This window comes from Sus scrofa, chromosome 8, assembly GCF_054392235.1.
Source record: "Sus scrofa isolate SSC_HxYL_T2T_F1_AM1 chromosome 8, Sscrofa_HxYL_maternal_Yorkshire_Landrace_v2.0, whole genome shotgun sequence".
In the NCBI taxonomy this organism is placed as follows: Eukaryota; Metazoa; Chordata; class Mammalia; order Artiodactyla; family Suidae; genus Sus; species Sus scrofa.
This window is the reverse complement of record NC_139390.1, coordinates 88736258-88758402: the sequence shown is the minus strand read 5'-3', so window position 1 is coordinate 88758402 and position 22145 is coordinate 88736258. Positions and strand designations below refer to the sequence as shown.

At 40.5% G+C, this 22145-nt stretch overlaps 1 protein-coding gene across 5 annotated transcripts in view; it reads right to left on the bottom strand.

Annotated features, from left to right (window-relative positions):
• SLC10A7 (solute carrier family 10 member 7) overlaps positions 1 to 22145 on the bottom strand; it is a 240663-nt gene that overhangs the window by 56950 nt on the left and 161568 nt on the right. For all 5 annotated transcript variants that reach the window (XR_014811826.1, XR_014811827.1, XR_014811828.1 and 2 more), the window contains one exon: positions 7158 to 7193. Coding sequence is in view for 2 of the 5 variants with exons in the window: in XM_021100285.2 (XP_020955944.1) it covers positions 7158 to 7193 (36 nt within the window). In the remaining 3 variants the exon portion in view is untranslated. The remainder of the gene's footprint in view (positions 1 to 7157; positions 7194 to 22145) is intronic.

The following is a 22145-nucleotide window of genomic DNA, read 5'->3' as shown; positions in this document are numbered from 1 at the left end:
ATTGTAAGATTATAGATTATATATGATTACAGCATCTTAAAGTTTTAAGCGTTAAGACTCAGCCCATCACGAAGGCCTGGACTAGCTGGACTGATGCTGCATTTCATCAGATAAGTGCTTTTTTAAAAAAACAATTACATTTATTTTTTATTAGGGTATAGTTGATTTACAGTGTTGAGTCCAATTCTGCCGTACAGCATAGTGACCCAGTCACACATATATAAACATTCTTTTTCTCATATTATCTTCCATGATGATCTATCCCAAGAGACTGGATATAGTTCCCTGTGCTGTACCATAGGACCGCACTGCTTATCCATTCTAAATGTGAGAGTCTGTATCCACCAACTCCAAACTCCCGTCCATCCCACTCCCTCCCCCCTTCCCCCTGGCAACCACAAGTCCGTTCTCCATGTCCGTGAGTCTGTTACACGTGGAATCTAAAATATGGCACAAATGAACGTGTTTACAAAAGAGCTAAGTGCTTTTTACACCACCTTGACATCTACCTGAGGTTATTTTAAATTTTCCTTTATAAAGTGTCAAATAGCTTTGGATGGTTTCTTTACAGTTTACAACATGCTTCCCCACAAATGAACTCACTTCATCGCATCGTAATTCTCACTGTAATAAGAAGTAGTTAGGAAAGGCCTCTCCTAAGATGACATTTGCCCAGAGACCTGATGAAAGGGAGGGAGGGAGCCATGTGGACGTCTAGGAGGCTTGGGGGGCACCCAGGCTGAGCCAGTGCCCAGTGTAAAGTCTCTGAAGATGGCCCTTGGTGCTGCTGGACCGTCCTGCTGTACTTGCCCATTCCCTTCACTCTCCCACACGACTGTTTCATGTCTCCTCTTTCTCATCAAACCTCCAACACTTCCTTGCCTTTTCTTGCTACCCTTCACCTTACCTGCCACTTCACTGAGAACTTAACGAGTCCCTATAATTACATCAACCAAATGACTTGCATCTCTGTCCTTATCCCAAGGCTTCCCTCCCATTACTGTGGGTGAACTATCTGTGCTCAGGAGGCCATACTCCTTTTAGGCACCAGAACTGATCCCCATTCTCCTACTCAAGAACAAGGATGTGCTCCTCTTTTTCCTGTATCAATTTTCCTTCTCTGGCTGGATTAATCCATCAATAAAAATATGCTTATAATTTTCCCAACTTGAAAAAAGAATCCTCTTTTGAACCTTCATTAACTGTTGCTGCCCCATTTCTTCTGCACACTTTGCAGCAAAACAAACTGTGTCTAACTCTTCTTTCTTCATTCATTCTTGAACCAGCTTCAATCGGGCTTTCACCTGCCCAACTCTGCTGAAATAAATCCTGTTAAGGTCCCCAGTGGGCTCCATCTGGTTAAAATCAATGGCCAATTGTCGGACTTCACTTTACCTGAATTACTACCAGCACTTGAAGTCGTGGACCACGCTCCCTTTTTTGAAACACATTCTCTGCTAGCCTTTCAGGACACCAACATCTTTTGGTGTTCTTCCTAAGCAAACTGGATATTCTTGGTCTTCTTCATGGATGTCTTAATATCAGAATGCCCCAAACTCAGTCCACTGATACCTTGCTTTCTCTGTTCTCCTTTGGTGATCTCAACTCATTTAAACTTAAGTTACAAATCCATCTTTATACTAACCTCTTCCAAATGGGTATCTCTAGTCCAGACCCTTCTTCTGAATTCCATACAAATAGTCAACTGCTTATCTAAATAACTTCTCTACTTAGGTGTCTGAAAGGAACCTTCATTCAGATCTGTCCAGACTGAATTTGTTGTGAGTTCCTTCAACTAGCTTAAGCCTACAGCCTTCCCTAACTTAATAAGTAGCAACTCCATACTTCCAGTTATACAGGCAAGCAGTCATCCTAGATTCTTATCTTTCCCTCATAATTTTCATTCAGTCTCTTAGTTCTTTCAAGAGCTACTTCCCACCACATTTATTCAATCACCCTGGCCCAAGCTAACAGCATCTCCTGCTCCAGCTTCCTAACTGGTCTTCCTGTCTCCACTGCGATTCCCTTAACAATCTACCCTCAACCCAGCATTCAGAATCATCCTTTTTTTTTTCCCCCTTTCTTTTTTGGCTGTACCTGTGGCATATGGAAGTTCCCCAGGCCAGGGATCAAATCTGAGCTGCAGCTATGGCAACACCATGTCCTTAACCTACTCTGCCATAGCAGGAACTCCAGAATCATCCTTTTAAAGGGTATGTCAGAACATGCCATTCCCTTGATCAAAACTCTGTTTCAGAGTGTCCTGTCTCTCTTGAATTACAATTCAAATTCCCTACAAAGGACTTAAAGGTTCTATATCATTTGGTCCCCTGCTATGTCTCATCTCCACCTACTTTCCCTCTTGTTCACTCTCTTCCAACCACATTGGCTCCTTGTGGTTCCTTAAAGACACTGGGCACACTCTCATGACCTTCACACTTGCTGTTCCTTCCACCTGGAACACTCCACCACCAGAAAGCTCACTCTGTTATTTCCTCCAGGGCTTTGCTCGAAATTCATATTCTCAGTGAATCCCACCTTGACCACCATATTTAAAATAACAAGCCCCCAACCTACTCCCCTTCCTTACTTTGTTTTTTCCTTAGCACCCATCTTACACAATATATTTTGACTTCTTTGTTGGGTGCTTCTTTCCACTAGTATATAACTTCCGTTAGAGCAAAGATGTATCTGTTTTGCTCATTGCTATATCCTTGGCACCTAGGAAAGTGCCTGGCAAATTAGAAGAATGGAATACAAATTACTGAATGAGTGATGAATAAGTTTAAATAACTTTTTGAAGGAATTGAGAGAGCACAGAAACAGAGTGCCTGTAGGATGAGGTGAAATGTAATGTTTGAGATGTGTAATAATTCCAAAATGCTCATCTGCAGATAAGAATGATCCAGCAGAGATAGAAAATTTGATAATATAAGAGAAAGAGAAAATCTGTGCACTCCTACTATTAAGTGGGCAATGAGGGATGGCACAACTGGAGGGATTGGCCTTAGATGGGTGCAAAGGTAGCTCATCTACAGAAATGGGCAGGAAGGCAAAGAATACAGATGCAAGTAGGTGGGATCTTGTAAAATTTCTCTGATTGCTTCTAACTTCCTCATCAGCTAATTTCCTTTCTGCATCAGTTGAGAGAAAAAAGAGAAGAGGTATTGGCGATTTGAGAAGCAAGGAGAAGGTGTGAAATAATTCTCTAGGGATCAGGGATGTAAATTTATTAGGGGAAGGGAGGAGGGTGGCCAGGCTCATGTACAGTTAGGTGTCATGAATTTCGAATTAGACCCGTCAGCATGCCAGTGGGTGCTCCAGCATGTTCAATTACACTAAAGAAAGCTGGAGAATCAGATTTAAACAGGCTCTATGGCATTGTGCCAGGCAAAAAAAGGAAGCAGTAAGCGATGAGCAAGGTTGTTGATGGTGTATGTGATAAACTAATATAATGATGGACCATGAGATCTAGGCTAGGTCAGATGCAATCTGAGGGCAAGAAGCTTAGTCAGAAGTATTGTTAAGGTGATAAGGTAAATAAATTGGTCGTTCTGGCAAGTCTGAAGAATTTTTTTTTTCTTTTAAGGTTGCACCTGAGGCATATGGAAGTTCCCAGGCCTACACCACAGCCACAGCAATGCAGGGCCAGATCTGAGCTGCATCTGTGACCTACACCATAGCTTGTGGCAACACCAGAGCCTTAACTCACAGAGCATGGCCAGGGATCCAACCTGTATCCTCACAGAGACAACATCAGGTCCTTAACTGGCTGAGCCACAATGGGAACACCAAAGAATTTTTCATTTGGGGAATAAGTCACAAAGATAGGAGCTGCTGGTAGGAGATATTTGAAAATAGAATTATGTGAGTTCCTGTCATGGCTCAGTGGAATTGAATCTGACTGGCGTCCATGAGGATGCACGTTTGATCCTTGGCCTTGCTCAGTGGGTTAAGGATCCGGCGTTGCTGTGAGCTGTGGTGTAGGTCACAGACACGGCTTGGATCTGGTGTTGCTGTGGCTGTGGTGTAGGCCGGTGGCTACAGCTCCGATTTGACCCCTAGCCTGGGAACCTCCCTCTGCTGCAGGTGCAGCCCTAAAAAGCAAAATAAATAAATAAATAAAATTATAGAAGAATGCTGTCACTGGCAGTAATAAGTCAAGGGTCTGACTGCAGAGATGAGGTGGAAAGCAATCTTATTGGAAAAGAGCTCAAGAATTTAGGGAGTTCCCATCCTGGCACAGTGGAAATGAATCTGACTAGGAACCATGAGGTTGCAGGTTCGATCCCTGGCCTCGCTCAGTGAGTTAAGGATCTGGTGTTGCCGTGAGTTGTGGTGTAGGTTGCAGATGCGTCTCGGATCTGGCATTGCTGTGGCTGTGCCGTAGGCCAGCGGCTACAGCTCCGATTAGACCCCTAGCCTGGGAACCTCCATATGCCTCGGATGCAGCCCTAAAAAGAGCAAAAAAAAAAAAAAAAAAAAAAAAAAAAAGAATTTAGAGGTGAGGGTACTGGGAGGATCAATTATGGGAATACTGAAAACACCAAGAATTAATCCCATGCACTGTTGAAAAGAAGACAATGGGAAGGTGCTGACTCCTAGTGAACGACCTGGTTTCCACTGATAATAATGCTAAGGCACAGTAGCAGGTGGTACAGGTGTACTGGCATTACCTTTAAAGGTAACAGGGCAGGTTATGGCGAAGCCGGGGAAGCAACCTGGAATCAGTAACAAGCTGCGAGAAAGACACCTTACCCCATTTCAAGGCTCAGCGCTCTGAAAGGTGCCAGCAACAGAAACATGAATCAGAGGACAGGTTTCAGCTGGAGCAAGATGATAAAGGGAACATTCTGAAAGAATGTTCAGAATCCAAGGAAATGAGATTTCATCAGTAAAAATGGCTTTTCTAGCTATAGTGCCTGACTGTCTAGAAATTTCCATTTTCAAGATATGATGAAAAAAAATGACAATTCAATTTTCAGGGGTTGTTTGTTACACTGGCTTCTGTAACACAACACCCCAAACTGTGTGGCTTAAAACAACAGTTATGGGAGTTTCCTGGTGGCTTAGCAGTTAAAGGACTTGGCATGGTCACTGCTGTGGCTTGGGTCACTGCTGAGGCTCAGGTTTGATCTCTGGCCTGGGAACTTTCATAGACCATGGGCATGGGCACAAACCCCCCATAACAGAAATGTATCATTCTGGAAACTATGTCTGAAGTCAAGCAAAGCCAGACTCCCTCAGAAATCTCCAGAGGAGAATCCTTCCTGTCTCTTCTAGCTTCTGGTGTTTGCCAGCAACCCCTAGCATTGCTTGGCTTGTAATCTACTTTAGTTTTTTTTTTTTTTTTTTTTTCCTTTTTAGGTCCTTATCTGTAGCATATGGAAGTTTCCAGGCTAGGGGTCGAATTGGAGCTACAGCTGCTGGCCTACACCACAGCCACAGCAACAGGGGATCTGAGCCTACACCACAGCTCACAGCAACATGAGATCCTTAACCCACTGAGCGAGATCAGGGATCGAACCCATGTCCTCATGGATACCAATCGGGTTCATTTCCACTGTGCCACAACAGGAACTTCCTCTCAGTTGGCTTTTTAGTCCCAAGCTGAAACAGTGTTCCAGAGATTCCAGACTCTAAGCTACTCCACAGTGCTGCGTAGGCCTCATCCTCCGGGTTGTGGCTGTGACCTCTCCTGTGATCGACTTCAAAGAGTCACATGAGTAAGAGACGCAGCTCTTCTGCAATGGAGAAAACCCAGGCTACATAGCCACTTGCTACACACTTACTATACTCCCAGCTCTGCACTAGATCTCTGACTCACTGCAAGGGGGCACCCCAGGCCTACGGAGGGCACCCTGTGCCTACGGAGGGCTGCTCCTGGGAAACTGTGATCCCAGGTCTTGGGACGATCCTGGTTCCTCACGTCTCGTGAGCAGGTAGGTCCGCACCATGTCTTTTCCTCCCAGTGCATGCAAATCAACACCCACTCCAGTCTCAGTCCGACTCACTGCCAATTCTGAATTGGTGAGTCTAAATTAATGAGGTTTGTAATGCTGAGGGAAGCGGTCTGATTATGGGACTCTTTTTACCTTGTCAGGATGGAGCTAGCACTTTGGAAGGGCTGGTGAGACTGCAGTTTATTACTGGAAGGTGATGTCTTTTATGAAAGATGCAAAAATCCAACTGTTTAGCAGGGCACATCTTCCTCTCCACAGCTTGTAAGAAATGAAGTCCCTCACTCTATTACTCTAATTGAATTCCAACTTGGGTAATTACACTATAATTAAATAAATTTTCCCCATAGTTTTAATTCACTGACAAATAGCGCTAGTCAAACAGCTACATTTCACTCCCAGAAACGCATCCCCACTCCATTTCGGTGATGAGTGGAGTGATTTATATTTGGGAGATGTGTGTATGAAAAATGCACAGTGCAGAAAATATTTTAGGTATCACTCATGATTACATATGCTTTTCTCAGCATGAGATAACATTAATTTCTATTATAATCTTTCATCTAATTTCTCATATGCTTCATGCCGAAAAGAAATAAGACCGTTAATTAGCATTTCTTACTTTCAGAACAATTTTTTGCTTAGTTTACCAGTAGTTTGCATTTTTTTTTTTTTTTTTTTGTTTCTAAAGCATATTTTGTTATCTCTGGAAGCCAGACTGGGGTAGGTGTTATTGCTTCCCATTCTACAGATGAAAAAATCGAGGCAGTATATCCCCAAAGTGAGGAAGCCAGTTACTCTCCGTACCAGCACTGGACACTAAGCTTCGTCCGGTGCACTGGTCCAAGGCTCTTTCTGTCAAACACTGGGTCACTAGAATCACTTTAGTTTTACGAATGAGAAAATAAAGTGCAGCACTTGTGACCTATGTCACAGGTCATTAATTTGTAATAATTAAGGATTCAGCCAGGAGTCAGAGGCCAAAGAACTGGGTCCTGTTGCTGCCCTTGGATCATGAGACTACAGAGATGCTTCGTGTCTGAACGTTATTACTTGGTACAGCTCATCTGGAAAAACTGTTCAAAATGTGATGCAAAGTGGTACAAAAGGATTCAAGTTTCAATTTATTTCTAATGACCTTTCTTAAAGGGTTGTAGTTGGCTTTTAATATATTAAAAACAACATCAAAATACTCACAAAAAGCAGCAGTAGTAGGGGTGTTACCACGATGCCCTGAAAGAAATAAAAGAGATGACGGTCATTTATCAGCCTGGAAAACAGGACGCTTTCTTGGCTAGACTCTGATGCATGGAAATGCTTATTCTTCTCATTCCTGTTTAACAAAATCTAGGAGATAAAGAACAGGGGGCCCCTCGATCTTGGCTCTGCCGACCATAATGCCTTAGCATCTCTCGTATAATTATTCATATCTGGCATCATGAAAAGTACAACCACCAATCTTCTTTAAACTCATCTTCCCTTTTCTAAGCCTAAGTTCCCTTCCACACCGCCTATGCATCACTTGGGTGGAAGCTGGCAAAGCTTTCTCATTCCAAGGCTTTCAACTCTAACTTGGATAAAGTGCCCCCTTTCAAGAGAAGACAGGTGGTTTAGTCCCAGTTGGGGTCCTCTCCAGAGCAAAGACCACGTCAGCTGTGATGAATGAGATGTCGTGATTTTGTAATGTGAACTGATCTCCCCTAGGACATGAGCTGGGATCTCAAAACTCATTTCACTTGATTAGACTCCATGTCTCCATGGTGGAAGGCAAGTCTTTCATCTAATTCAGCCACATAGGACCACCTCAGTCCCTCTGCCTCCCCTAGGCAGAAAGGAGCAAAAGATTTGTTTTCTTCGATGACAGGGAACAGTTTGAGGCTCTTGTTGATGAGGCAGGATACAAGCTTTTAGGTTTCTTGAAGGTAAATCTTTAAAACTAGGTGTTTGAATTGGGAGTTAACATGACAGGTTTTGCTTTTAGGGCAGCAGCTGATGATTTGCCCCCTTAGTTATTCCTTTATCTCTCATCACTTTATTATGATTTATACAAGAAAAAGCATTTCATATTTTTATTAATGAATTCTACTTGGAATTTTAAATTTCCAAAGAGTCTCTGTGTGTGTGTGTGAGAGAGAGAGAGAGAGACAGAGAGAGAAGGAGAGGCAGACAGAGACTACACTGTGACCAGGATCCAGTTCTAGGTCCACTTCACTACTTTTGGTATTAATATATGTAAGCCCTTATGTCATTGCAGTAACGGAGTTCTTTTGGATGTGGTTCAGGGGGAACAGCTTACCTTACATGAACACCACTACCCTTTCTTAGATACTCCACCTCTGAATATCCACACACAAACTTGTTTTTTATTTTTTAATAGTAGTCTAAATGCTTCTTTATTGTGCAAACTTTTGCACCTGCCAATAGGGAATAACATTTTGATTTAAGTGCCATATTTTAGAATCTATTCATGAAAACATGTATCCTAACATGTACCATGGTGTAGCTTATCAACTCCATGGGTGTCTAGGAAGCAAGTTCTCACAGGCACCATTGAGAAGAGTTCAGTGCGCCAAATGCCAAAATAATTTTTAAGAGCTATTGTCCTTTAATGACATGGAACCTATCCCGACTCTAGGAGGAATCCTGACCTTTGCAAAGCCATGTGGAAATGGAAATATCTGGCTGTTACAGTCTATGTGGGAGCCATCCGATTTCAAGTCAATTCATTTAAATGTTTATTGAATGTCCAATTACACACCAGGCATGGTTCCAATTAATTAAGAGAATTAATGAAAACTGATCTGCCAGAAAAGGGGTAAGGATATTCCAGGAAGAGGGAAGGGTATTTGCAAAGCTCGAGAAAGTTGAGCAGGGGAGGAAGAAAAGGATGAAGTGGAGGATTCAGAGACCAAATCGTCAAATTTGGGTCATGGAGGCCAGGAGAGGGAGCTTGGAGTCGAGCCTTTCAACAATGGCAAACTATTAAAAAACTTGAACTGAGGGTATAATGAGTTAGCTAATAATTTAGTACATGGAGAATGGATTTGACTTTGCTCACAACCTAGCGAGTTTTACCTCTGTTATCTATCTGTTCAGCTAAATTCAGGTAAAAGAAAATAGAAACTTATATCACTGTCTATTCTGGAATTTCGATAGACTAATAACACTTCTGAGAACCTAAGTATGATATCTGTGATAGGATAAGAATTGTCACTCAGGACGAAGGTTGAGCATTGTTACCACACTGGGGACATCTGTATTGTATTAGAGGGGTGGATGCTGCACTGGTGTCGTATAGCATGTGGGGATCTGTGTTCTTTCCAGTGCCTGTTTCATTTTCCTTTGCAATAGTGGAAGAGTAAGAGCGTTAGTAATAACACCAGCACTATTAATGGTATTTTGCTTCAGTACTTTTATGTACATTTAAAAATTTGACCCTCCTCTATTGAAGGAGTTGGGTTACGTAATAGCCCCGCTTTACGGATGAGGAAACTGGAGGTCAGAAAAGCCAAGCCATCAGACCAAAGTCACACAGCAAATAAGTGTCAGAGCTTGGATTGGAGCCTACTCTGTTCAACTCCAAGTCCTGAACTGACTCCACTGGTCCCTGGGTAGCAGCTTAACAACCAGCACAGTTTTCTACAGAGTTCTGCATAGGACATATATGGAGTGATTAGTTGCTGTATGAGCTTGGCCTCCAGCTGATAGCCAGTTCCTAGAGGTGGCCTCATTCTCAAAGGAGAGCACTGTTACCTGCAGGTTTTCCTGCCTGAATAGTTCAAGCGTATGGTCATCAACAGACAGGAGTTCTCACAAGGACTTAGGATATTTGTTTCTAAGATGTTAAAAATTTCCTAGTGAATAGGATGTACCTTCTAATTCCAGATTCACAGTTCCTCATTATTTTCTCAAGAACACTGTTCAAATTCATAAACTAAGAATGGATTGTTGTATCTCACTAAAATCTACTTTGCAGTTGTATTAGCAAATGAGTCAGCCATGATGCCATTAATCCTGACAAAAGCATCATAATTACATTTTGGTGAAGTCGTTGTTGTTGTTCTTCTTTTTCTTATTGTTTTTTAAGGGCCACACTTGCATCATATAGAAGTTCCTGGGCTAGAGGCCAAACTAGAGCTGCAGCTGCTGGCCTATGCCACAACCACCACAACACTGGATCCGAGCCACATCTGCGACCTGCACCACAGCTTGCAGCAATGCTGCATCCTTAACCCACGGAGCAAGGCCAGGGATTGAACCTGCATCCTCATGGATACTAGTCACGTTCTTAACCTGCTGAGCCACAGTGGGAACTCTAGTTGTTCTAATTATTACAAAATGATAATAGCCAATATTCCCAAGGTACTTGTATTAGATGATGCACTAAGGACTTTGAGTATGTTATCTTATGTAATCCTTAGACAACCCTAGGAGGTAGGCACTAATCTCATCCCCATCTTTTAAGTAAACCAAGTCTCAGAGACACTGAGCAAAGTAGGAAAAGGCAGGGTCAGGAATTCAGTCTCTATTTCCCTGACTCCAGAGCCTGTGATCCTGAAGGGCATAATAAAATCTCTGCAATCTCACACTATTTCCCGGGTTTATAGTGTAAGAGTAAACCTGAGGGGAGCTTCAAACTCAGTGTGTCTTTTTGATGACATGAAACAAATTGAGATATAAGCCTTCGTGTGACATGGCTGATACATTTTTTTAAAGTCAGGTTTTTCTTTTGCAAATATCAATGGTTAAAAGGGTAAACTCAAAAAACTGTGACTGCAACAGTCATTGAAAGCTGGAAATACGAATAAACATGCTATTTTCTCTTGAATAGACCTGATTCCTTCTTCTTTCTCTTTTCCAAGTAAATCCTATATACATGGATAAAACTAAAGAGGTGGTGGGTGAGCACTTTTAGCAAAAGATGTTACCCATCTCCTTGCAGATTCAAGGTCAAGAACAGTTTTAGCATCCTTGCAATTGAGATGGTGTGTTAAGCTTTCTTTTTGCAGCACCTGAAGAAGTCAAGTCACAAAGTGACTGACTTCGTCTCTTTAAAATCTTCAGAAAATCCATTTACACCTTTGATGTGAATGACTGGGTGAATATATTTCCATGACTTTAGCGGAAAGAGAAAAAAAGTGTCAAATCTGAGACATGGAGATTTAGTCACATTAAAATAGAAACCCCAACCTACCCCAAATAACAATGAAAAAACAACAACAAAACTGTGAATGCACTTCTCTTGGGAGTAGGACTTGTAAAAAAGGCAAAACTGAAGTGAATTAGCATTTATGTTGTGGCTGCACCCATGGTACTTGGAAATTCCCAAGCCAGGGATCAAACCTGTGCCACGGCAGCAACCCAAGCCACTGCAGTGACAGCACAGGATCCTTAACCTGCTGAGCCACATGGAAATTCCAAATTATCATTTTTTAGAAGCAGAAAAAATTATCAAAAGGCTTTGCTGCAACCACTATTGTAATCACACAGATACTAACATAAGCTTCTGTGTCCAGGATATTAAGTGTTAAACATTGGGAAAGGTGCTTTTTATTTTTTTAATTAAAGGGCAATAACTCAATTTTCACATAATAGGGGAATCTCAGTTTTGCAAGGGATCTCAGCTGAGGCTGGTCCAGTCCTCAGCTGAAACGTGGCACTCCTCTGTTGGTCTCCCTTACTCACTCCTAAAATCAGGCTGTGATGGCTCTGCCTTTGCCAGAGAACCTGCAGACAGACAACTACTGTTCCTGCCCTCGAGGCACACATGGCCTGCCAAAGCTCTTTCACAGTGAGGAAGCCCTTTCTTTCTCTCTTCTCACCTTCCTTCATCCTTCCTTCCTCTCCCTCCTTCCTTCCTCCCTCCCTCCTTCCTTCCTCCCTCCCTTCCTTCCCTTCTTTGTTTTAGTCTGAACCTTGCATTTATATTAATGCAAAGGCAACTTTTTTTTAAGATTAATGCCAATGAAAATTTGCACGTTGTCTTCACATTTTATTCTGTGCTCTATATGTACTAATATCCTAAAAAGAGGAAAGATTAATCTTAAAGAATGAAATTATATCAAATTTTATGTAATGACACTGGACAAGACATCCTAAGCAGTTGGCCAACATAGTCTAAGCAATAAATTATAAAGGGTTGGAATGGAGAATTTTGGAGATACTTAAATATAAACAAAATGTTAAGGTATAGGTCTTCAGGGAATATGACTTTATAAACATGGATGCCAAAATATATCATTGAGTAAAGTTCATAGAAGAAAGAAAGAGGCATCAGAAGTATAGGAAAGGACAGGTGGAATGAAAGCGTTGGCTGAATGGTGGGTAATGGCCTCTTTTCCCTCCTCCGCCTATAATATCCTCCTTAAAACTGGGCCTTCACAGAGGTAATGCCTTAACATTCCCAACTAAGCACTTCTCAGTATGTTCATAGCTCCGTCAGGGGAAGGGGGTGTCTTAACCGCTGATAGGAGCATTCTGGCTTGTTCACCAGGCACAGTGCACTATAGTAAAGACAGCTGCAACCAGACAACTTGAATGGGATAACACCAGCAGCTGAAAACATCCAGTGAATTCTCTCTAGTCGGAGTCCATGCTTGCCAAGAGAATGATGGACAGTAACATTGTTCTCCAAGCAGCTTTGTTCTCCTCCTCTGATAGGAAGAGAAGACAGTCACTAGCTGACCCCAGTCTCCTAGAACACAACTGCACTGGGGTGAGCTAATGACAGCTGGGTTTCTGCACCTGCACAGCTAAGGCACTATTCCCGGATTGTGGTGATCCCATAAAGTGATGTCACCCTGGGAGGCCTTGCAGGAATAGCTGCTGGCTTGTCTCAATGGCATACATTTAGTTAAACATTTATTGAGTGCTAACTGTGTACAGACATCACAGGTGCCAAGGGAAAAAGGATTCCGAAGTCTCCTAAGCATCTAAAACTTTAGTCATTTTGAAATAGACTTTTACCTAAAACTCCAGAGAACAGTTTCTGTGAAGTCCCTGGGGTTGTCTTTGAAGAATGTCTTGGAAGATCTTTGTTCTGTCCTTCCTGTTTTTCTTCTCCTACAAGCACTGCTGAGCACTGTTTATCTTCACTAAGACACTTTAAGTGATATTTGGTTTTTCAAGCTAAGTCTCTGATATGATACGTATATATTTGGTCTTTCATTTATGTGATGGTGTGTGCCCATAAGGAGTTCCCATTATAGAAGGCAGTTCTACCCTGTACCTTCAACACCTCTGTTAAGAAATGCTTCTACCATCTTATTCTCAAAAGATTGAGACTTTTGGGAGTTTCCATTGTGGCCCAGGGGTAATGAACCTGATTAGTATCCATGATGACGTGGGTTCAATCCTTGGCCTCGCTCAGAGGGTTAAGGATCCAGCATTGCTGTGAGCTGTCATGTAGGTCATAGATCCTGCGTTGCTGTGGCTGTGTTGCAGGCTGGCACCTGCAGCTCTGATTTTCCCCCTAGCCTGAGAACTTCCATATCCTGCAGGTGTGGCCCTAAAAAGACCAAAAAAAAAAAAAAAAAAAAAAGATTGAGACTTTTTTTCCCACCTAAAATGAAGGTTTCATATATACATGTAGGTGTAGTTTAGAGAAGAGATTAAAGTGGTGAAAAATTAAAGGGAGGGAGAATAACCAGGAGGTTGTTCAGTAATTTAGGCAGAAGCTGATCTGGGCTAAGGAGACAAGACCTTAGTGATCAAAGGAGAGAGATGTAACACGTCTCAGTAGCATCTGAAATGTAGATGGGTAGATTAACTAAATATTGGAGAGTGGTCATGAAAAGAAAGGAAGGATGGTTTCTCAGTATTCTGATTTTTTTTGTGTGTGTGTCTTTTTGCCTTTTCTAGGGCTGCTCCCATAGCATGTGGAGGTTCCCAGGCTAGGGGTCTAATCGGAGCTGTAGCTGCCAGGCCTATGCCAGAGCCACAGCAACGCAGGATCCAAGCCTCATCTGCAACCTACACCACAGCTCATGGCAACGCCAGGTCCTTAACCCACTAAACAAGGCCAGGGATCAAACCTGCAACCTCATGGTTCCTAGTCAGATTCGTTAGCCACTGCACCATGACGGGAACTCCAGTATTCTGAATTTTTTATGGCTACACCTGTGGCATATGGAAGTTCCCAGGCCAGGGATTGCATCCAGGTTGCAGCTGCAGCCTATGCCATAGCTATGGCAAAGCTGGGTCCTTAACCCACTGTGCCAGAGTGGGAACTCCCTGAATTAAGGGGGTTTTGACCAAATAAGTAGACTGCAGATACAATTACTGAGCCAGGGCAGAAATTCAACTTTGAGGTTACATAAAGTTTGGATTACATAAAGTTTGAGGTTCTACAAGGACTCCAATTAGAGATACTGTAAGCAGTTGGAAATAGGAGGTTTCGGCTCAGAGTAATACAGAAAGTGGGTGCAGATGAGGGAGTCCTCAGCATACGGTTGGTGGTTTACTATTACAGAGAAGATAAGTTAAGAAATATAGCATATATGTTGAAACTCATAGGAGGCCTAGAAGAAAATAGTCTCAATGGAGTAGATGGATGACTGAGAAGAAGAGGAGAAAGAGAGACAGAGTTTAGATAAATTCTTTCACGAAATCTGGCTATAGACAAGAGGGGAGAAGTAGAGCCAAAACTTGAGGGGAATGAATGTGAAGTAAAGGAAGTTTGCTTTGATTTTGAAAGGAGAAACCTGACGATCCAAAATTCATAAAAAGAACCCAAAGAGAGTTGGGGGGGGAATGGAGATTTGGTGAAGAGGAGAGATTATATACCTAAGAAGGCAGGAGGGAGGGAAAGGGGCTCCAGGGCACAGCTGGAGGGTTTAACTTTAGAAAAGAGGTGGGGCCAACACCCCTGCATTATAAAGGGGAGGAGAGGATAGATCAGGTACAGATGAAGATAGACTTGTATGCTTGATGTTAGAAAGTTGAAGGAACTTTCATTAAAGAGCTTCTAATTCCTATATTAAGTAAAAAGTGAAGGTTTTACTCAAACAAAGTTCAGAAAATGGGGAAAGTCTGTGCCTGGAGACCTGGGCTGTGACTTGTAGGAGAGGGTACCAAAAACTGTAAAGAGGCTGAGATTTTGCCATACTTGAAGATAAAAAGTGAGCCTGCCACAGCTTCATGGATGCTGGAAGCAGACACAAGACTCCCAGGTCAAAGCCAAAGGACTGTATCACATACACACAGTACAGCAAGAGCCTTGAATGAGGTCAGCATCAGTTTCCCCTGCCCCCAAGTTAAGGGGGTGGTGCAGATGAGCTCGAGGGGATGCCTGCACCTATGGCGGGTTACATGCAGGAAAGAAATACTGAGTTTAGGGAACCCAAGCCTTTTTTAATGAGTGGTAAGCAAACCTGCCATTTGCTAACAAGGGAGATACTATTTTTATCTTTCAAGGAGGTTCATTAAACAAACATCCTTGGAAAAACAGTTGGGTAACAAATAGCAATCAGGACCCAAGATGGACAGAAATGTAGGAGACACATGGAGAATTGTCTTCCAACAGAGGAAATGTCCAGCCGACCAATTCAAGTTGATGTTGGTCACCTAAACATTTGAGCCATCAAGTTCATCATTACTCCCTTCAAATATCATTGGTCAGCCAATATCCTTATAGAAGGAAAAGACTGTTAGATAATCATTTTAAAATGGTCAGAAAAACTTCTCTCCAAAATGACACTGACCCTCTAACACCGCTTTGGCACGGCAGTTCAATTGAACTGACTTCCACTCCTAATTTACTCTCTTGATTTTTTTTTTTAAATGGGGGAATTTGAAAATCTTTTTGAAATATAGATCCTTGCTAAACTGAACTGTGGTCTGTGGACCCTGACCTGGGAGCTTGTCAGGAATTGCTGAATCTAAGATCCCACCCACACCTACTCTCATATCTTCATTTTTAACAAGATTTCTAGGTAATCTGTAGACACATTAAAATTCAAAAAGAAATATATGGCACAAATGAACCTATCTAGAGAAAAGAAGCAGACTCATGGACTTGGAGAACAGACTTGTGATTGCCAAAGGGGAGAGGGATGGACTGGGAGTTTGGGGTTAGTAGATGCAAATTATTGCACTTGGAGTGGACAAGCAATGAAATCCTGCTATATAGCACAGGCAACTCTGTCTAGTCACTTGTGATGGAACGTGATGGAGGATAATGTGAGAAAAAGAATACTTTTTCTGTACAGCAGAAATTGACAGAACATTGTAAATCAACTGTAATAGAAAAAATAAAAATCTTAAAAAATAAAAACAAAATTCAAACAGAACTGATTTAGGCTCCAGAGCAGGGGTAGGCAAACCTTTTGTGTAAAGGGTCAGATAATAATTATTTCTAGCTTTGCTGGCCATACAAACTCTGTTGAAATTACTCAACTCTGCTATTGTAACTGGTAAGCAGCCTAAACAATCAGTAAACAAATGAGCAAAACAAATGAGCTACAAGCCTATGGGTTGTAGCTCGGACCCCTGCTGTAAAATATTGTTTTGGATTAACAATTACATTTTTAAAAGAAATAAGTTAGTGTAGCAAACTTTTATTTTTACTGACTTGGTTTTTAGTGAACCCATGCTGGCTTTTAAACTTCACAGCACGTTGCCTTGTAACTGCTTATAACGCGCTACTTAATTATCCAGTTTGCCAATTTCTCTTCAGACTGAAAACAAAATTATCTGTTAACAGTGTGTAAAGTCTACTTTTTCCTCTTTGTGATATTTGCAGTGACATTTGCACATGCCCAGCTGCCGCTTCTACTCCTTTTCTTGATGGTTTGTCAAAGACATAGATTCGGTAAGCTCAAATGTTAAGTTTTCTCAGGACCCTGTAAAGCAATTTGTCTGGACCAGCAGATAGTGTCTGCTTCTCTTGAGCCTACTTTCCTTTTGCCAATATTCATTTTATCACTTCTAATCTTGAAGACGGTTCTCTTTGCCAAAGATGATGGAAGCAAAGTGAAGGGCCAGTGGGGAGGGCGAAATTAAGGATGCTGAATAGCAGGTGTGGAGTTTAGGATCCTAATACCTAGAGCTGTGTAAGAGAAAAATGGTAAACACAAGACCACGAAAGTGGAATAACATGTACACTGCTGATTAGAACTATGTACTTATGTATATATTAAAGCTGAAAAAGTATTCCAATTCATGATTTTTCCTTTTCCTTTTTAAGTGAAAAAGTCAATCTTTTCAGACTATGTAAATGCATAGACTTGTATTAAATGTACTAACTTGGATTCTTCTACCCAGATGAAGAGTGATAAGAACAACTCGAAATTCAACTAAAGTCCAAAGCAAGATGGAAGTGGGAATTTTCTACATTTTCCAAGAATCTTTCACGCAAATGACTTAACATACAATACATAATTTTCCAAAGGAGTTTCTTAAAAATTATCATATGTTGGAATTCCGTGGTGGCCTAACAGGTTAAGGATCTGGTGTAGTCACTGCTGTGGCATGGGTTTGATACCTGGCCCAGGAATTTTTGTATGCTGCAGGTTCAGGCAAAACAAACAAATAAAAATTTATATGTAGAATATATATTAGATCAAAGAGGCAGCAAAAGGAAATTAAGTCAAAATTTCTTTTTTTTTTTTTTTTTTGTCTTTTTTTTAAGGGCCACACCTGTGGCATATGGAGGTTCCCAGGCTAAGAGTTGAATCAGAGCTGTAGCTGCTAGCCTTTGCCATAGCCATAGCAACTCGGGATCAGTGCCACATCTGTAACCTACACCACAGCTCATGGCAACGCCAGATCCTTAACCCACTGAGTGAGTTAACCTAGTAACCTAGTAACCTAATGTATACTAGTGGGGTTCGTTAACCACTGAGCCATGACAGGAACTCCAAAATTTCTTTTTGATGACACAAACTTCCATAGCTGGGGAAAGACTTGCCAGGGTTCACTCTGGCTTGCTGGCCTCCCCATGGGCACACAGCTGCAATCTGATATGCTGTGGTTTTATTTTCCCTGGACATGAATGAATGAGTGTATGCCACAGTGCTTCTCTCAGGGAGCAGCACGTACATTTGATGAGAAACATGCGCTTTCCAAAACGCTTTAAAACCCTTATGTTTGTAATAATAATGAAACTAGTTGACATTTATTCCATGCTTACTTCGTATGTGTCAGGAACTATTCTATGCTCTCCATAGGTACCAACTCATTCAGTCCTCACAACAAACCTGTGAGAGAGGTGTTGCTATGAGTCCCACTTTATAGGCAGAAAATGGAGGTATCCACACAGAAGAATACAAAATTCCCAAGCAGTAAGTGGCAGAATAAAGCAAGCCATGCATCTGGCTCCAGAGCCCATGGTCTCTACTATTACAACTTTACACAATGAGTAAGAGTTCTTTGGAGAACTAGACACATCAGAGAATTCTAGCCAAAAGGAGTATTAGAGATCATTGGCTATCTCACTGAACAGATTGCAAAGTTGAGGCCCAAGGAGGTGGTGTCTCTCACCCACAGCCTCAGAGTTAGTGGAAATGCCAGGAAAGGGACAGGGAATGTCTCAAACTCCCTGCCCCCTTCTTTATATCCGACACCACATTGCCTCCTACAAACCAGCTGAGTAGAACAGGACTCACATGTGGAAGACCTGAAAGCCATTGCTTATGTTATAAAATACAAGTAATTATTATTTTATTTATCATATACATAAGGCAAAAAGACATAGATAATAAAATTAGAACAGAATATGGAAGCATTTTGTTGAAGGAAATCAAATCTGGAAATGGATGCTCTCCCCGCCCACCCAAAAGGCTTATGAATTGTCAACCAGGCTGTGGGAGAACATTTTTTTGCAAAATTCTGCAAAAGCAAGGTAGAGATGTGGAAGATGGAAGAGAGGGAGAGTATGAGGATCAATGAGGATGGAGAAGGGAGGCAATGAAAGGGGATTTGTGGGGGATTTGGGTCGGGGGCTTTTAATACAGGCTTCTGAATGTTAAAAAAAACTTCTAGAACAATTGTAAATTGATTTCCTTTTAGGAAAGATATTCAAAAGAACAGTTTAGTCAAAACCAGTGTTCAAACTTATAATAGACCTGTAGCGTAAACAAACAACAAACAAAAAACCCAGACCACATGTACACGTGAAATGAATGGGTTTGGCACAGCTCATCCATTCCTCCTGGATGTGTCTAAATGACAGCACAGGCTGCCACTAGCTCTAGCTGTGACGATCAATACTGAGTGTAAAGATGGACAAAATGAATGGAGACAGCTGCACTCCACTTGCCTTGTCTCATATTATCAATGGTCTGATTTACTCTAGATTTTATATTCCTTAGCCAAAGCCAAGTGGCTCTGAACTTTATGACTCTAGAGATGCTTCAGCCGGGGGAAGGAGGTAGATTAGCCAATGGCCCTAATAAACGTCTGTTCCTCATGTGAAAATCCTTGGTCCACAAATCTTCCTACCATCACCAAGGTATCACCGAGCAGTAGGATCCTGATATTCAGGCTGACTTTGGAGAGCCTTTTCTTCCCTAATCCAAACCCCACCATCAATGTCCATTTTAAACTGGTTTCTCCTTAATGGCATGTTTAGTTTTATTAAATATCAGCAGCTAGGAGAAGAAAAGTATGTAATAGAATACTGACATCTGAAGAAGATGGATCCTAGACCTTGAACCTTCTAGGACACAGCTAGACAAAGCCTGACAGAATTCCTGGCAACAGAAGGAAAAGCACTGATGAAGTAAGGAGAACACTGACTTATCAGCTTATAAGAACTGGTAAACAGACTTGGCCATTTTATGATTATGTGATTTTTGGCAGGGAAATAAAAAGTTCAGTAATTAATGCAGCAAGTAAATCATTTCTGCAAAATTACGTTTTACCTTCTGACCCAGGAAAATGCAAATGAGCTAGCTAAAATTTTTTTAGAGTGCTTAGACTTGTATCCTCAAAATTCCTAGAGAGAACTGCTAAAACAGTCCTGACTCATTTTTGGTTATATAATTCTAAGCAGCTTAATGTTTCAGTAAAGACTCAGCCCTGTACATTTATTTCTGAACCGACACTGTTGGGTATTGCCACCAAAAAGATTTATGAAGAAATAGCCAATGTTTTCATTCAGAAACGGCTGTAGGTATCTTCATAGCAGATACTTATTTTGAAATGTCCTCTGCTGATCACTTCAAAATCTTTGGAACTTAAAAGTGCCCGAGAGCAGGACGTGATCACCAGGTAAATCACATCAATGGAATTTAACTAAGAGTCTTTAAGAAAATTGAAAAATCTAAGTCATCATAATTTTTCTAGCTCTCCAGTAGAGGGCAACTTCTACACACTTCGACAGTTAAAAAAGAAAAAAAAAAAAAAAAATCCATGCACACCGAATCAGTGAGAACCACGGTACGTTTAAAATAAAACAATACAATTTATGTCTATGAATGGATTTTCACTAACAGGTAGCTATAAAATGTCATGAAATTTTAAATATGTAATTAGGAATTGAATGTATTTAATAATGAGTAATTAGCATTTTATGATTAATATAAGTGTTATTGCAGGAACTTTAAAGTAGCAACCATTTAGGTCACTATAATAGATAGTAACTGAAATATAAAAGGTAAATGATGAGAGTCTGTTCTTTCATAAATAATTTGATTGAATTTCATTATGACTGAGTTTCAAATATAGCTCATGTGAATGAATAAAGTCTTATTAAGAAAAGGCAAAACAAACAAATCCCATAACATAAACATTCCAAGATAATTAATTGCCTTTGTTATTATAAACTCTGAAGTAATGCTTCTCAGTGTTCATGTTTTAAAGGACATCAGATATAAGAATGTAACTGTATAAATGTATTTATGTATTTGCAAATAGAATAAAATTGTACAGCATCACATCTCATTACTATAGAGATTTGGACATAATATGTTATGTTCTCATTCGTTCATACATTCAACATTTATTTGCTGAGCATTTACTATGTGCCAGAGACTATTCTAGAGGTTAAGGGTACAGTGAAAAAATGTGACAAAATTCCCTGCCTTATGGAGCTTACACTCCTCCTAATAAAAAAGATTGTACCATCATAAAGCCTTCTGAAAAGATAAGGTTATAAGATGCTTACCATGTCTCCCAACCCTAGTTTCTTTTTTGATTTTAAAAAATCAGGCCTTGTCTTTAAAATAGAGAAATATTACAAGGAAAAATCAAATGCTTCATAATTTTAATATTCAAAGAACCCTTCTGACCTTAAAGAAACAAATTTATTTGGTTAGAAAAATGCTAATTATTTGGAAAAGTACAAAATGAAAAGAAGAATATTCTAACATCCCACTCTCCCTGGAGATGTTCACAGTTTCTTATGACTCTTTCCAGAAAGTAAAATACCAGGACTCATCTACCCCTCTTCCCACCCACCGGTCCATTGATCCTTCTTAAATTATTCAAATTCATACAAAGTTTTACATTTTCAATGTATAAAAATTGTTCAAAGTTTTCTTAAGATGAATCATACTATATATGATATTCTGCATATAGCTTTATTTTTTCCTACTTCACTATATTTCTTAGAATGTTTTCCATAAAAGAATATATCTCCTTGTTTTATTTGACTTATTTTATGCTTTTAATATAGAAGTATTTTATAACATTCCATCTCTAAAAACATCACAATTCTAATTTTAAAAGTACGTACATAATTTTGTCTGAAACCGACTAGTTAATTGGTGCGGTTTAATTTGTGAAGACTGGGAATTCACGGATTTCAAAAAGAAGCCTGGAAAAATCTATATATATTATTATAGAGCAGCAGTTATTATAGAACAAAAATAAAATGAATCAACATCTGCTTTGGATTAAAAGCTTATCAATAACTCCACCAGATCACACACAATATCGCAATTTACTAAAGCCTATCCTTGGGGATGAATCAGAAATACTAGTACCTTTTTTTTGTTACTGTCAATTTTTATAATAGTTCTGCATGATACCATCATCATTTTTGAGTTCCACTTTAAAATTCTCAATTAAACATGTAAGAATTCCTTTAGCTCACTCATTTATAATACTACTCAAAATATATATTTACCTTACTGCCATATTTAAGGTGTGATCATCAGAATTTAATTTATAAAAATATTGTGCAAAATAAAATACAGGGCACTAGGTGGTGCTGTGGGACCTTCCAGATAAACTAACACTGCA